The sequence below is a fragment of the Lipophrys pholis genome, assembly GCF_963383615.2.
Source record: "Lipophrys pholis genome assembly, chromosome: 1".
NCBI lineage: Eukaryota > Metazoa > Chordata > Actinopteri > Blenniiformes > Blenniidae > Lipophrys > Lipophrys pholis.
The window spans coordinates 20,686,296-20,701,123 of NC_137635.1; the positions used below are offsets into that span (position 1 = coordinate 20,686,296).

The 14,828-nt window shown below is 38.0% G+C and overlaps 1 protein-coding gene across 1 annotated transcript; it reads left to right on the top strand.

Annotated features, from left to right (window-relative positions):
* Nucleotides 1-394: 394 nt before the first annotated feature.
* On the top strand, nt 395-13,662 carry LOC308121006 (integrin alpha-X-like). The gene is made up of 30 exons (XM_080482017.1): nt 395-575; nt 1,966-2,068; nt 2,155-2,252; nt 2,536-2,606; nt 2,731-2,845; nt 3,193-3,320; nt 3,435-3,583; nt 4,817-4,967; nt 5,203-5,353; nt 5,515-5,588; nt 5,929-6,049; nt 6,275-6,411; nt 6,503-6,649; nt 6,745-6,957; nt 7,699-7,832; nt 8,042-8,184; nt 8,296-8,450; nt 8,545-8,670; nt 8,872-8,945; nt 9,949-10,090; nt 10,189-10,284; nt 10,382-10,461; nt 10,544-10,630; nt 10,723-10,792; nt 10,879-10,977; nt 11,085-11,165; nt 11,273-11,383; nt 11,479-11,592; nt 12,436-12,546; nt 12,663-13,662. Exons 1-30 carry the CDS (start codon nt 539-541, stop codon nt 12,744-12,746), a joined length of 3,402 nt encoding a protein of 1,133 aa, XP_080338143.1. The 5' UTR covers nt 395-538; the 3' UTR covers nt 12,747-13,662.
* Nucleotides 13,663-14,828: the final 1,166 nt, after the last annotated feature.

The following is a 14,828-nucleotide window of genomic DNA, read 5'->3' on the forward strand; positions in this document are numbered from 1 at the left end:
CTGAGATAAATCTCTGAAACATTCAAGAATGGAGCAAAAAAAAGTCAGAAAGTCAAAATGGCTAAAACAACCAAACTACTTAAATCAAATAAGCTAATAAGGTTAAAATGGCTAAAAATGACTCTAAATACTAAAACAGCTAAATAAGAATAAGAATGTACCTTGAGCAAAACTACACGCATATCTTTATAGAGGGTGCAATCTCTTATGATTAAACGTGTTTTGTGGCTCCAGAAGAGTTTATTTTGGTGGAAAGTGACAGAAAAGGCTCGTTTTAATGTGGAAGGTTTCAGACCCCTGTGGTAGTACAATGGGCTTGGACCAAACAGAAGGTGTGAGTGATTTGACCCCTCCTACACAGGAGTTCCTCTGAGTAGATACTCTGGCTTTGAACAGTCTCTGAAACATTGCTGCAGTTTACTTGCAACATCTCTTCCTTCCACACTTGGTGGTTGTCACCAACAGGTCGTTTAGAATAACTTCCCATGAGCTGAGAGCATACCCAATTGTTTTCTTTATTATCCAGGGAAACAACAAAATGGTGTGGATAATTATTTCTACACTACTCATGGCAGGTAAGACAAGTTAGTGATTTTGATAAGTTTGAATTTGACTTTTATTTTCCACTTTTTCTTTTTCTTTTTTTATTATTGGCATTAGTGTAACTGTAAACTGTGCTTTTATTGCAAAACTGAAATGCTTTCTCAAATTTCTCAAAATGTATATAACATTTATTAAAAACATCTAGTTATTTTTCATCAAATGATGCAGTTATTGTTTCCAATGTTGGTCTTTAATGCTCCGTGAAATTAAAACTACCACCTTAATTGCTATCGTCTTGTGGTTGCAACAAAAATAAGTATATAATGCTTTAAATTCACTTTGGCTCTGAACCCTTGCTGTACCACAGACTATTAAAGTCAAGCAATAACATATTGGCTATGATTTATTGTCAATGTCAAACTCTTGGACATGTTTAGGAAATGCTAAACGGACTTCATTTCCAGCCGACATTTCACACAATATCAGCTGTTTCAGTTCCACATGGGGCTTTCTGCTCTAACAGCATTTCAAGTTGTCAGTAAAGAATTTTGTTAAAAGCTGTTTTAAGAAGTGTTTCCAATACTTTGGCCCAATAACATGCACAGAACATGAAACACTGTTAAAATCACTCAATTCACGCCAGCAGCACCTTTACAAGGGAAGTATAAGTAAAGTGAAATGATCTTTTCTCACAGGAGCTCCTGAAAAATAAAACAACCAACAAATGCACTGAAACTATATTTTGCTGAACACGGCGGACTGCGATGTCATGTAATGTATCATCGGATCAACTAGTCAATAATGACAAACAATATCATAAGTGGGCTATTTTTAGGAAACGACATGAAAGATAGCAAAAAAGGAAGCAGCAAAAATTACACCATCAGGAAATGCCATGCAAAGGCTCCTGCTGATGGGACACTTACTTTCTGTTGAAAGAAAGAAACGCAGACAGAAAAATGCTTTTTATTTAATACTTTATAGGAGTATTTGAAGGGCCACAGTGGTGCAGTGGTTGGTCAGCATCCATAACCTGAGTTTGAACCCGTGGCTCTACATTGGATGAAGTAGGACATGGATGTGTGAGACGTCTGAAACTCCCCAGAAATGTCATTAAATGGAGGAAAGTCTTTAAAAGTTCCTGCCATGTTGCTACCTCATCCTACACACTGCACCTATAGCCAAACATGTCATCTGCCAACAATAAGCACCCTGTCACTTCAAACGTTTCGTCATTCGTGGTCTTCAAGTTCTAAGAATTGGTTTTGGTGCACTGACAGAGTGCATTGGAGTCATTTTCACAAATTCTCGCAATTCTACACAAACAATTGATGTCATATCCACAACTGGCACTTATTTAGCTCAGTTGAAGCAGGAAGAAATGTTCGAAATAAATAAATATGGCTCTTCTTCGTTCCTCAGTGTTGAAAGCGGCACTTTGTTTCAACATTGATCCTGTGGCTTGGAAGTCCCTGAGGAACTCCGCTGCAAGTTTTGGCTACCAGGTTGTGCAAAGAGAATCGGAGTGAGTGGGATCACAGTGTGTTGAGGAATAATTTGTCCTCATGGTTGCTTTAGGGTATGTCTCATATGTTGGTCGTGTTTCCTTAGTGTGCTGGTCGGTGCTCCGCTCGCACAATATGAGACAAACAGAAGGGGACAAATATTCCGGTGCACCACCAGTGACTGTACAGCTCTGCCTATTCAAGGTGAGGAAAAAAAAAAAAAAGATCTTTAATTTTTCCTTTTCAAAAGAAACACACAGCGCAAGATGATATCTGTTCGTGATGCTCATGTTACCAGTTAAAAATGTCCTCTCATTCTACTTTACCTCCTTTATTAACCACAACGTCCTGTTTTTATTCAAGCTTCTTCAAGTATCAGATAATATTTACCTTGTCACTGAAGAGGAGAACTGTTTTGCTTGTCACAGCTTAAAGAAGTATGTGTTACTAACAGAAAGGGGCTTTTTTTTTTTTTTTTTTAATACAGTTCCAGAATTTGCGGTCAACATGTCCCTGGGGTTGACAATGACAACTGATCCCGTCACAAGTAAAACGATGGTGAGTGGCTTTCCCAGCGTATTGTTGAAATCGCTGTAGTTCCTTTGTAAAGTTGAGCTTTAAATTCTTGTTCTGGAAAGAGAAGAATAATCAATCCGCAGAGTTTGGCTCCTTGTCACTTCAGGCATGCGGTCCAACGATCCCTAAAGACTGCAAAAGCATCACCATGTACAGCGGCGTGTGCTTTCAGCTGGACTCCAGCAATGCTTTTGGACCTCCTGTACCTTCCTCCATCCAAGGTCGAGTAGCTTGGGAAAATACCCCCCCCCCCAAAAAAAAACCCCCCAGAAAGGACACACGTTTACATTATTCAGTTGCGTAGTTGCATTTGCAGGCAGTGATTGATAATTATTGATGAATCAATTGAAAAAGCTGAAAGAGGGTAAAAGACATTTATTTGGGATTTATTGTAATATCAGAGGTTTTATATGTTATAAGTGTAAAATTAACAGTTAAAACTTTTCAATTATATTCAATTATTTCTTGTGTTCAACAGGACAGTGTGTGTTTGTTCACACATGAGCTTAGAATCAAAATCTTAGTGCCACATAGGAAGATTTTAAAGTTTCCTTCCTAATCCCTTCAGACTGCCAGACACAGGCAGACATCGCCTTTGTGCTGGACGGTTCTGGCAGCGTGTCGAGTGAAGAATTTCGAACAATGAAGAATTTCGTGAAAAACCTGGTTGGCTCATTTTTGTCAGGGGACACGCAGGTACTGGGGCGTCACTGTCATGCAAATCACAAAATAAATCCATTTTACAATTTGCAGTGATGTAAAGGAAACATTAAAACACATCTAATTATTTTTTTCTTCTTTTTTTAACAGTTTTCTTTGATACAGTTCTCTCGAGCGCCTAATGTTCATTATTACTTTAACACTTTCTTCACGTATGGAGATTGGGAGCAGAACATTGACACGAGAGTGAATCAACTAAGAGGAGGAACTTACACTGCCAAAGCAATCGAGCATGTCGTGTAAGTAATGTCATGAATGCAAGAGAGTACTAGAGTATGTGATACTGTACTTACAATATCCCTTGTTGGTCTCGCTTACTTCTTCAGGTAATTTTTTATTATTTTGTGTGTGTGTGTGTGTATGTGTGTGTGTGTGTGTGTGTGTGTGTGTGTGTGTGTGTGTGTGTGTGTGTGTGTGTGTGTGTGTGTGTGTGTGTGTGTGTGTGTGTGTGTTTTAGTGCTAAAAGCAAAAGGTCTTCAACACATCTGGAATCAGAACAATATTGATTCCAACAGACTTTGAACCACAAATGTGCAAGTTGCAGTGTTTCAGACTACGTTCTTAATGCAGGCAAATGCCACCTGATTCCGATTTCCTCCTCACAAGATACTTACTCTAACCCTTGATCATATGCGGTGCCAAATCAGATATGTGTCTGATAAGGCCCCATGAGGCAGTGGCTGCAGTTTCTTTTTAGTGAAGTCCAAGTGAGTGAAACTTGCTTTGTCAAGGTCAGATGTAACTCTCCGAAGAACATTTTGAGAGCTACTCATTATTTTTCAATTTCAGCCGATGTTAACTTCATTTAAATACAGTACGTTTATAAACCACATGACAACACTATTGCCTTTTTTCTATTTTTTAGATTGAGAGAGCCCCCTAGTGGTAAAAAATGATTATACGAGTGAATCGAGAGCGCTTATTAAGACTCTTTTATTAACATACAAGCAGATGCTTCATTAGTCCTTTTTAGACAATGAATGTGTTTTGGGGCTGGTTTACTTGAAATGACAGTTACTTTGAGTTTAGGGAAAATAAAAGGTATATCAAGTATATGTTTAAACAACACATCAATCCCTCACTTTAGAATTCTTTGATAGAAACCTCAAAAAAAAAAGAAGTGCAAAATAAATAGTGTGCTTTTCTAAGCTCTTCCATTTTCAGTCTTTATTAAATATGAGCATATCTAAACATTTATAAACATTAACAAACCTGGACACATTTGCAAAATTCAGAACACATTTCTGTTTGTGTGCATTTAAAAATAACAAATGTCTCCTTTCTAACGGTAAATCAGAAGAGATGAGACAGAGTTGATCATTTGGAAACACAAAATGAAGAGATTAACAAATGTAAAAAAGCTCTTTTCTGTAATGGTGCTGAAAATAGGACATTCAAAAAGGAATTTTTAGATTTGAATGGATGACAAATAATGATAAACTTTCAATAACTGATGATTTTTCCCTCAACAGTAATCATGTTTTCATACCACAAAGAGGTTCCCGAGAAAACGTGAAGAAGATCATGATAGTGATTACTGATGGAGAATCCAATGATCGAGCCCAATTGTCAAACTCAGTGAATTTAGCTGGCCAGAAAAATATTGTTCGATTTGCTATTGGGGTAAGTATTGTTTTATTGAGAACACACACACACACACACACACACACACACACACACACACACACACACACACACACACACACACACACACACACACACACACACACACACACACACACACACACACACACACACACACACACACACATATATATATATATATATATATCTCCCCATCTAGGGACATCACCTCAAAACCATGCTGTGTTTTTTTCTTTTCTTTAAACAACCTTAGGTGGGACAGGCATTCATCAGACCTGAAGCAAAAGAAGAATTAGCTACTATTGCTTCTAAGCCTTCACGAGACTATGTGTTTCAAGTGAATAACTTTAATGCACTTCAGAAAATAAAAGACCAGTTGAAAGAAAAGATCTTCTCTATCGAAGGTACATGCGCATGCATAAGTGCTGAGGACTTGTCATGTGTTTTCATTTCAATTTGTTCTTTTTCCTTCCAAACAGTGAGTAAAAGATATTTAGCTGAAAAAGAAATTGCGATGGGAATGGGATTAGATCCACAGTGAATAATCTTTGCGTTCTTGTTGCAGGATCTCAGTCTGCTGGAGCGTCGCTGAAAATGGAAATGTCTCAAGAAGGATTCAGAGCAGCTTATGTTCCTGGGGTAATTAAAAAAACCACAAATATACAGGGCATCTGATTCTTCAAGAATCGCACATGTCAACGTTTACAGTGTAAAGGAGGTTATGTTTGCCTGTCACTTCATGGACTGTATATTACAAGCATTATTCATCCTCTCGACACTGTTTTGTCCTCTGTTCTTGTCCATATTTTGATAATATATCTATTACTTTTAATTACGAAAATTTGCACTTAGATATAATTGTGACAAGTGAAATTAAGCTGTCTCGAAAGAGAGAAAGAAATAATAATAAACACAGGTGTTATTCTATCTTCATTCTTTCCTGACGTTTGTTTTTCTCACACTTCTGTCCACATTGCAGGGAATTCAGTTATCTGCTGTTGGTGCAAACCAGTGGAAGGGAGGCTACATGCAATACACACAAAATGGTGCGATAAAGAAGCCATATGAGCCTGCAAATATGGAGGCGGACAGTTATCTTGGTAAGGATCAGACTTGGCAAAAGTACTGAAATTATTTAGCTCAGTAAGAAGGAAGTAAAAGGACATATTCAAGATTTTTAGTTGGGCTTTAGTGAAAAAAATGGGCGGCGTCATATTCACATATACACAAATGTAACATAGAATTCTCAACTTCACTTGTGCCTGATCATCTATTATTCTTTTTATTATTATGCTTTTAAAGATGTACTGTTTCCTAAATCTTAGGTTACTCCATGGCGATTGCCAACATCTACTGGGAAACACTGACCATTGTTGGTGCTCCGAGGTATCAACACAGAGGGATTGTTATGGCTGTCCACAGCCAAAACACTGAGCAGAAAATTGATCCTTATCCATGGCAGGTATGCGTGAACAACCGTGACCAAGTCAATATGTCTCTGTGTTCTTGGAATACATCATTTCATTAATGTCATCTATGCCTCGTTTCCACAGTTCCAGACTGGTGAATATTTTGGGGCAGAGGTCTGTGCCATGGACACAGATTTAGATGGAAACACCGACCTGATCCTCATATCTGCTCCAATGTACTCGGAGCCTGATAGAGAGGGACGAGTTTATGTCTGCGGCATGACTGGTCTGGTAAATATCTGATTGTTTGCAGTAAGGTGTATTAGCCCCGTTTACCAAACATGAAATATTCACTCTCAACTTTACATTATTTTTGTTGCCACCAGAACGTCGATTGCCACTTTGACTCTCCCTCAGTGCTGAGAGGGGATGCATTTGAGACAGGAAGGTTTGGCTCCTCTGTTGCCGTACTGCCGGATCTCAACACAGATGGACTCAGCGATCTGGCTATTGGAGCCCCTCTGGAAAACGATGGCCAAGGCAGCATCTACATATTCCAAAGTGAAGGATTAACAAGAATCAGTTCCACTTACTCGCAGGTGAGCAACTTCGGATTAAAAGTTTCCTGAAGATATATCCGGTGTTCTAATGCTGGCCTCGTTTGATATACTAATCCTGACATAATGCAGAAATGAAGCCTGAATGTTTAAAGTACTGTAAGGAAATACACAATAGTGTTTTCACAACTACATTTTAGCAGCATTTCTTCCATCAATAACAGGAACTATGGGTTTCAAGTGAGGAGAAGACCAAAGACAATGACATTGCCATATAAGCATATTTAACAGACTGTAAACATATATGGAGTTTCAGTTTCTGCCTTTGATTGTGCTATATGGCATGGGGAACCGGTTTTTCGAAACAGGAAACTGTATGATCCTAGTAGCTAAGCGAAGACTTAATGCCGGAAAGGCTCGAGTCTTCCATTAGTTCAATAAATAAAAACAAATGCTTGACACATGGCTGCAGAGTTTTCATTAACACAAGCGGGTAAAATATAATACACAGGCTGGTCATCCAATCAGATATTTCCCCACTGGAGAATGTCCCAGCAAAATTTCTGAAAGTTCTCCATCACAACCAGGGACGTTTTTTAGTAGTAAGAAAAAAAAAAAAAAAAAGCACTGGATTTAGATCTACTGTAGATTGTAGACCCTGGTCTGAGAGTACAAAGTTCCTGTGATGGTACTGAGTATTTGGGGCAAGTTCCTGCATTTCCATTGGAGAGTCTTTTTATTTGCAGCCTGATTAATGAACAGTAATTATTTCCTTTAACTCAGAGAATTGCTGGCGCCGACGTTCAGTCAGGGCTGAAGTTCTTTGGAATGTCAATCAGTCAGTCGTCCTTCGACCAGAGTGGCGATGGTCTGCCTGACCTGGCAGTGGGGTCAAAGGGCGCAGTCATCCTACTCAGGTACGTCAAGAAACCTCCCATAATGCAATCTTTTTTATTAGTCCCAGTTGGTCTAACACTGCTCTTAATATGATGGACTGTGAAGTCTGATATGTTAGAGGTTGGTGAGGCTGTCTTCCATTCCTTGGGTTGGTAGTTTGATTTCTGTCTTGCCTGTTGTAATTTTATTCTTCAATGAATTATTGATCACAAAGCCTCTGCTTTTCCAGATCAAGGCCCATCGTCATGGTAGAAGCCGATGTGTCCTTCAGTCTAAACCAAATCCCTACTCAAACTACAGACTGCTTAAAACCATTGGAGATCTCCGCTCAAATCTGCTTCACCATGAGCAGGCACTCCGTAGTAGACACAGGTTCTTCAGTCCTTTACCTTTTTCTTTCTCCGCCACAAAGCCTTGGTCAATATATCTAAATTGTATGCATCTACATTTACATCTTCTAAATGAAATTTCGATCTATTCCAGCACAAGCAAGGATTAATTATACCATAACTCTGGATGCCACCCGCAAGGTCCCAAACAACCGAGCTTACTTTACTGAGAAACAACGAGCGGAGACCCGAACTCTATTGACTGGATTGAGGGAGAGAGGGTGTGCAAACGTGAAATTCTTTGTTGAGGTGAAACTTGAAAACCTACTTCGATATTCCAACTCTGGACGCAAACAACACACCATGACATGTAGCATTTTATGAATGTCCCTTCTTCCTGCAGCCTTGTCCAGACGATTCCCTTAATGAACTTCAGAATGAGCTCAGGTTCACCTTTGAGGGTTTGCCTTCCAGCCAAGGTCTCAGACCAAGCCTCGCTCAGCAAGCTCAAACAACAACCTTTCATCCTGTGAGTGACTTTCTAAATGTAATAACGAGACTATGTCTTTAAGAAGCGTAGGAAGCAGCCCTACGCCTTTTCTGATTCTTTTAAACGTTCACGGTCACCATATAATGGACTATTCAACGTATTATCACTTCAAGGAATTATGATTATTATTCAAAGGTAGCCTTGCTTGCTTATTCTGCTTTATTCATTCCTCGTTTGCAGATAACATTTGAGATCAACTGTGGAACTGACAAAATATGTGTCGATAACTTGAGAATGGATTTCAACTTCACCAGGTGAGCACGAACAACACACACAGCATTTTATTATCTTTTACATTTTGTGTATGGAACTATGGTGGAGGATAAACTTTACAGCAAACTGATATTAAGACACTGTGACTTTCAAATACACTCCCAGAGCTGTATGTATTTAATTACACTTCTTAGAAACTGTGTGACTGGTTCATTACTTTAGAATGAATTCAGTTGCTGGGAGTAATACGCTGGATGAACAATCAAAGGAAGAATCATGTTTTATGCATGTTCTCGATGAGAATCTATACAAGTCAAAGCCATTAACAACCCTCAAGACTTCAAATACCCATAAATGGGTCATTTACAGACTATTTTGTTGATTTTGCTTGAATCGGTAGATTCAGGCCTGTTCGAGCCGAAATATAACAAAGACCCGAGAATTTATAAGATTTAATGTAAAAAAAACTGAAATGTAATAAGTGATCGATAATGTAACAAGATGCTGAGCCCAAAACTTAAAAACTTTTTAATATTACATTATGGTGGCAGGCAAAAATATATGTCCCCTAATAGTGTTATAATTTTATTACATCATAAAGTGAGTCAATGGTTTATCGACTGGACTTGAACTTGACCTGCTTCAATTTGAATAACACTGAAAGAATGAGAAAATGTTGGACTATTTGTTTTTTTCCCTTTGTCTATATACAGTTTATGGTATTTATGTATGATTGCTATTGCCCAAGTCATTTATAGTCTCTCTGTTCTCTAGAATATTCTGTGATCTTTTTGTCCAACATATAAGCATTTAACACATTATAAAGACCGCATTTAAATTCTTGATGAATATTTTTACAATATCGACCAGTTATTACATTTCGGGTTTTATTGCATTATTTTTTATAACAATTTGGGTTGTTTTTAAATTCTGTGTTATATTCTGAAACACCCGAGTTGTGTTTCCTGTGAAGACGAACGCCCGCCTCCTTGCATTGCAGTTTCAGTCTTTTTAATCTTTTCGCAATTCTTCTTGGTTTGCCAGTTCATCGGAGATTAGAGTGGGCATTGATGAGCTTCTGAATGTCACAGTCGTGGCGGAGAACACCGGGGAAAACTCCTACAACAGCCGTGTCACTCTGACATACCCAGCCGGGCTCTCCTACAGAAAGGTCACAAGTCTGCAGGTAAGCTATTAGGATGAGGTTTGAGTCGTTTCACCTCTCATTTGCTGCCCTCATGAGCCATAAATGACTCGCTCTGTTTGTTTTTATTTCCAATAAAGGGACGAGTTCAATGCAACTCTGTTGACAGTGAAGGCGTTTTAGAAGGAAAGACAGACTGCACCATCGACAGGCCAATTTTCAAGAGTAACACCAAGGTTTGTTGCTCTGCTGTGCAGGAGGGTGTATTTGTCTGCACAGATCTCCAAATCAAAGAATAAAACAACCTGATGTCTTGGATTCATCTTGCTTCAGGCTTTCTTCATCGTCTCCTATGGAATTGAAGCCAACAGCCAGCTTGACAGGAGAGTATTTATTTCTGCAAATGCGTCCAGGTACTTCAGATCTACAGCACGTTTTCTCCATCTTCATGCTCCATCACCTTTTGCAGGAATTAATTCAAAATGTCTCTTTCAGTGGGAACCAGAGGCACGTCTCTTCAAATGAACTTTACAAAAAAAAACACATTGATGTGAAGTACAGCATTTTTGTCACAATAGAAAGGTTTGTGCTGTTTTAATGAACGTGAAAGAAATGATTGAACAATTGATATTTTTTCATCTAATAATGATCATTTCTTTATAATGTCTCTATAGCCTCCTCAGTTACAACAATTTCACCTACGGGAAGAATGATTTGCAGAAACCAGTCGAACAATCAGTCAAGGTAGACCGTCATAAAAGTTTGTAAGGTCATTGCTTTGAGTTTCTCTTGACCTGATAATTCATTAAAAACAATATTGATTCTCTTAGATTACGAATGACATCAGGGCACTGAATTTCACTGTGATAATCAAAGTCCCAGTGAAGCTTGGTGACAAAGACATTTGGGCGAATTTGAGCAGTTTGCAGGTAATATATGTCACATGACATGAAAAATAACTCTAACGTGTCTTTGAGGTGAGAGTTGTGGTAAAATGAGCAGCAAATAAACTGAAATAAAAACTACTGGGTTTCAGATTCCAGGCTGTCAAAATGAGAAAGATGAAGAACCAATGGTCAAAGATTTTGTTGCTCAGATACAGAAAAGTAAAGTGGTGGTAAGTATACCTGTCACTTTTGAGATTGTTACATCCTAATCCAAATAAGTATTTCAAATGTATATTACAATGCAGTAGATTTACTGTCTTTTTTGAATGGCCCACAGGACTGTTCTGTAGCCCAGTGCAGAACGTTCAGGTGCACTTTGTTCATGGGAAGAATGGACTATAAATCCTATAAAATCTCTGCTAACATCAGCTCGCAATGGATTCAGCAGGTATTTGATGCGTGTCATGAATACAGCTTCTTGGTTAAAACATGAAATGAACTTAAAATGAAAAAAAAGAAGGTGTCAATTTTTGTTTGTCTCAGATTGGACTTGAGTCTGCTAAATTCCGCTTGACCAGCACAACCAGGCTGGACTACGACAGAAACCAGTACATATTCTACTCAACGGGGTCGAGCAACAACCCCCCTGTTCACAAGGTGAATGCAAGTGTTCTGCACGATGTACATTTTTTTTATTAAACAATATGAAATAGTTGGTACTTCTTTAGAAGTCACAGAAAATAAAACGGAAGTTAAATCGCCTCCCTCAGTTAGACCTGACTTATTGACATATACATAACTATTATATATAGTGTGACACACTGTTAAACTGTCAGTATTGCATGAGTAAGTTGGCATGAATTTAGATAAGATTACACAATATTCATCCCACATAAAGTGTAATCTTGTCTTAAATCAGGGGTGTCCAATCCTGGTCTTGCACGTTGTAGGTTTTCCCAATGAGTGGCTCCGCATTGGGCTTTCTGACATGCTTGATGATGAGATCATCATTAGATCCAGGGGGAATTCTAAAACATGCAGGATGGCTGCCCTCCAGGACCAGGATTGGATGCACTTATCTTAAATGTTGTTCTGTCCACTTTAGAAGAGGATGCATTCCAATCTGGATGTTGAGCAGAAGAAACACATTTGTCGAGGAAGCAACAACTAAACAGATTAGAGAAGCTATAAACACGCAGACAACCGCAGGCGGGTTGTTTTTTGGTTTTTTGTTTGTTTGTAAGCTAAGGCTCTCGACACATGCTAATGCTAATGTTGGTTGCCATGGGAGATGTTTCATGGTGGAGTAACGCAACTGATGAGATCACTGAAACTTCATGAATTGTAACTGCAGTTGGGACTCCCGAATAGGATTCAATTTATAACTCATGACTGTCAAAAGTACACAATTAGATGTGAGAGTAACTCATTACTGATATTTACATGATGTTTTTCTTCGTTTGCCAACAAAGAGCTAAAATTTCATCTTCTTATATTCAGATTGAGGTAGAAGTAGAGGTCTATCCTGAACCAGACTTTACCAAAGAAATTATTGGCGGAACCCTGGGTGGTCTGGCTTTCCTGATTTTACTCACTGCTGTCCTGTATAAGGTGAGATACTGCATGTACACATGCATGTACATAATTCTTTAATGAACAAACTATATTGCAAGGTTCTGGTGTTTGTTTGTTTTTGAATGTGTGTGTGTTTGTTTTTTCACTCTTAGGCTGGATTTTTCAAGAGTAAATACAAAGAAATGATCAATGCAGAAGAAGCAGCAGCTGCAGAAAGTGCACCCACACCAGAATAAAATTGAGTTCAGATATTTACAACAAAAAAAACACACCAAAAAACAAGCAGCTTTTGTGATGTTTTTCCGCTGGCAAGTGACGATACAACAAAAGCCATCACAGGATGTGCACTGGCATTGTTGGGTTTTTTGTACCATTATTCAGTTTCAATATTATATATTATATCGACAGTGCCATTATTCCAAATTCATGACAATGACAACTGAACCAATAAATGTTTCCAAACATGCAACTTTTATTTAATGCAATGATAATATAATTGAACACTGTGTTTTGTTATATACTGGTGACCATAACATGTATTCATAGCGCGCTCACAAGAAGTTTTGCATTAATCAACAGTATCACAATTAAAAAATTTTTTTTTTTATTGAATTAAAAGAAATTTTCTTTTCTTTTAAGTGTATAGCCAATCAAACTTTTAAACAAAAGACATACAATTCACATTCAAGCTTGAGGTATATAAGTGGCTGTGTACTTTAAATTGGTGTCATTGTAATCACAGACTTTGTTGTGTTGGATATATAGCTAGTTTATTTGTAATCATCACATGACAAAAGGTGATGAAAAGATAACCAAATGCATACAGGATTTATTAAGAGTTAAAAGATATTTGAAATGGGTAAAACTTGCTGTTCAGTTAAAAAGTTGTTAAAATGTTAGTATATTTATTTTACAATATTTACGTAATTTGTTATTGTGCTCAGACTGTTTCTGCATGGATCTTCTATCTAAATAGAGGCCTGGTAGTAATAAATAAAATAAGATTAGTTTCTACATGAGAGAATTTGAGTTTTACCCTCTTCAGGTATATGTGGTAGATTATGAGCAAAACAGCACTGTGTCCAGTGTTGTACCAACCTGTTTGAAGTTGTGAAAGCCCATGAGCAATGGGCTTTCACAACTTCAAATCAACTTCATATCTGTCCATGCTGAGGACTATTATGCACATTTGTATTAATTTAAAAAAAAAATTTTGCAACCATCAGATCTAATTGAGTGAGTATAATCCCACTTACTATTATCAGCATCCACATCGTGTGAATTACCTGCATCGTCACTGTAATATATTGTGAAAATGACTATCTTATTTACCAGGAGCCTTTCTGATTCATGTATATTTCAATCCAGATTATGAACTTTGTTGCTTATTGTCGGTATCACTGAAATATTTCAGAATTTATATTTCTGCAACAATTGTGAAACGTTATTGAATGGAAGAACAGTATACTTTATTTTATTGTAGTTGGATCAATGTATGAACTGTGAAACTTGTAACAGAATGCAATTTTCTTTAAACTCTTATTTCGAAAAGTCCACTTTCAACTATGGCATTATTCATCAATCCATACCACTTTATCCAATTCTAAGTTGTGAGGTACTAATTTATACATGTAAATGATGTAATATTGGTGCATGTGCAATAAATGTTGCTTTTAAAAAAAGACATTCATCGCATGCTTCTGTAGCACCTGAAAGCGAATGCTTGTATATAATGTATTTCTGTGTTTACAGTTAATATTGTATTCAACTTTAGTTGGTTATTTTCTGTTCTTGTGTTCATGTAGTTAATCATATTGGCCAGCAGGGGGCCGAGTGAAGACTGTATAAGATAAACAGAGCCAGTCAAGTGAGAGAAGAGGAGTGGCTTTGGTTTTGGTTTCCGGTGTTGAAGGCGAAGCTGTGTGTGATCCCGTTTGGTTTGATGGTGACTTGATTCTGTACCTGTCCTGCCAGTAGTAAATAAAGTCAACTGATCTTCACGCCACGTCGATGCCGTCTGAGTGGTGTAACATTTTGGAGGTCCCACCGAGATCGAGACGGACATTATTTCACGGCAGAGGACTGGTTTCAACTCCAGAAAAGCGGTAAAAATCGGACATGTGCGCTGTCAGAGTCAACTAAGTGAGCTAACGCTAGCTCTAGAGAACAGTTAACGTGTAGTGGGAGCTACGCAGTCTCGTTTCTGTGTTTTTTTACGCAAGTTGCTACGAGTTATAGTTTGATGCAAAGATGTCGGAGCAGCGAGAAGAGTTTATGTTGGAGATAGAAGCGAAATTAACTGGACTGAGCTTGAAACA

Bases quoted from the DNA above. Each gene is read 5' to 3' on its own strand.
- LOC308121006 (XM_080482017.1), top strand. From the start codon at position 539: ATGGTGTGGATAATTATTTCTACACTACTCATGGCAG. The intron at 2,607-2,730 runs GTGAGTGGCTTT...TTGTCACTTCAG, and splicing joins CCGTCACAAGTAAAACGATG to GCATGCGGTCCAACGATCCC. The intron at 2,846-3,192 runs GTCGAGTAGCTT...TAATCCCTTCAG, and splicing joins TGTACCTTCCTCCATCCAAG to ACTGCCAGACACAGGCAGAC.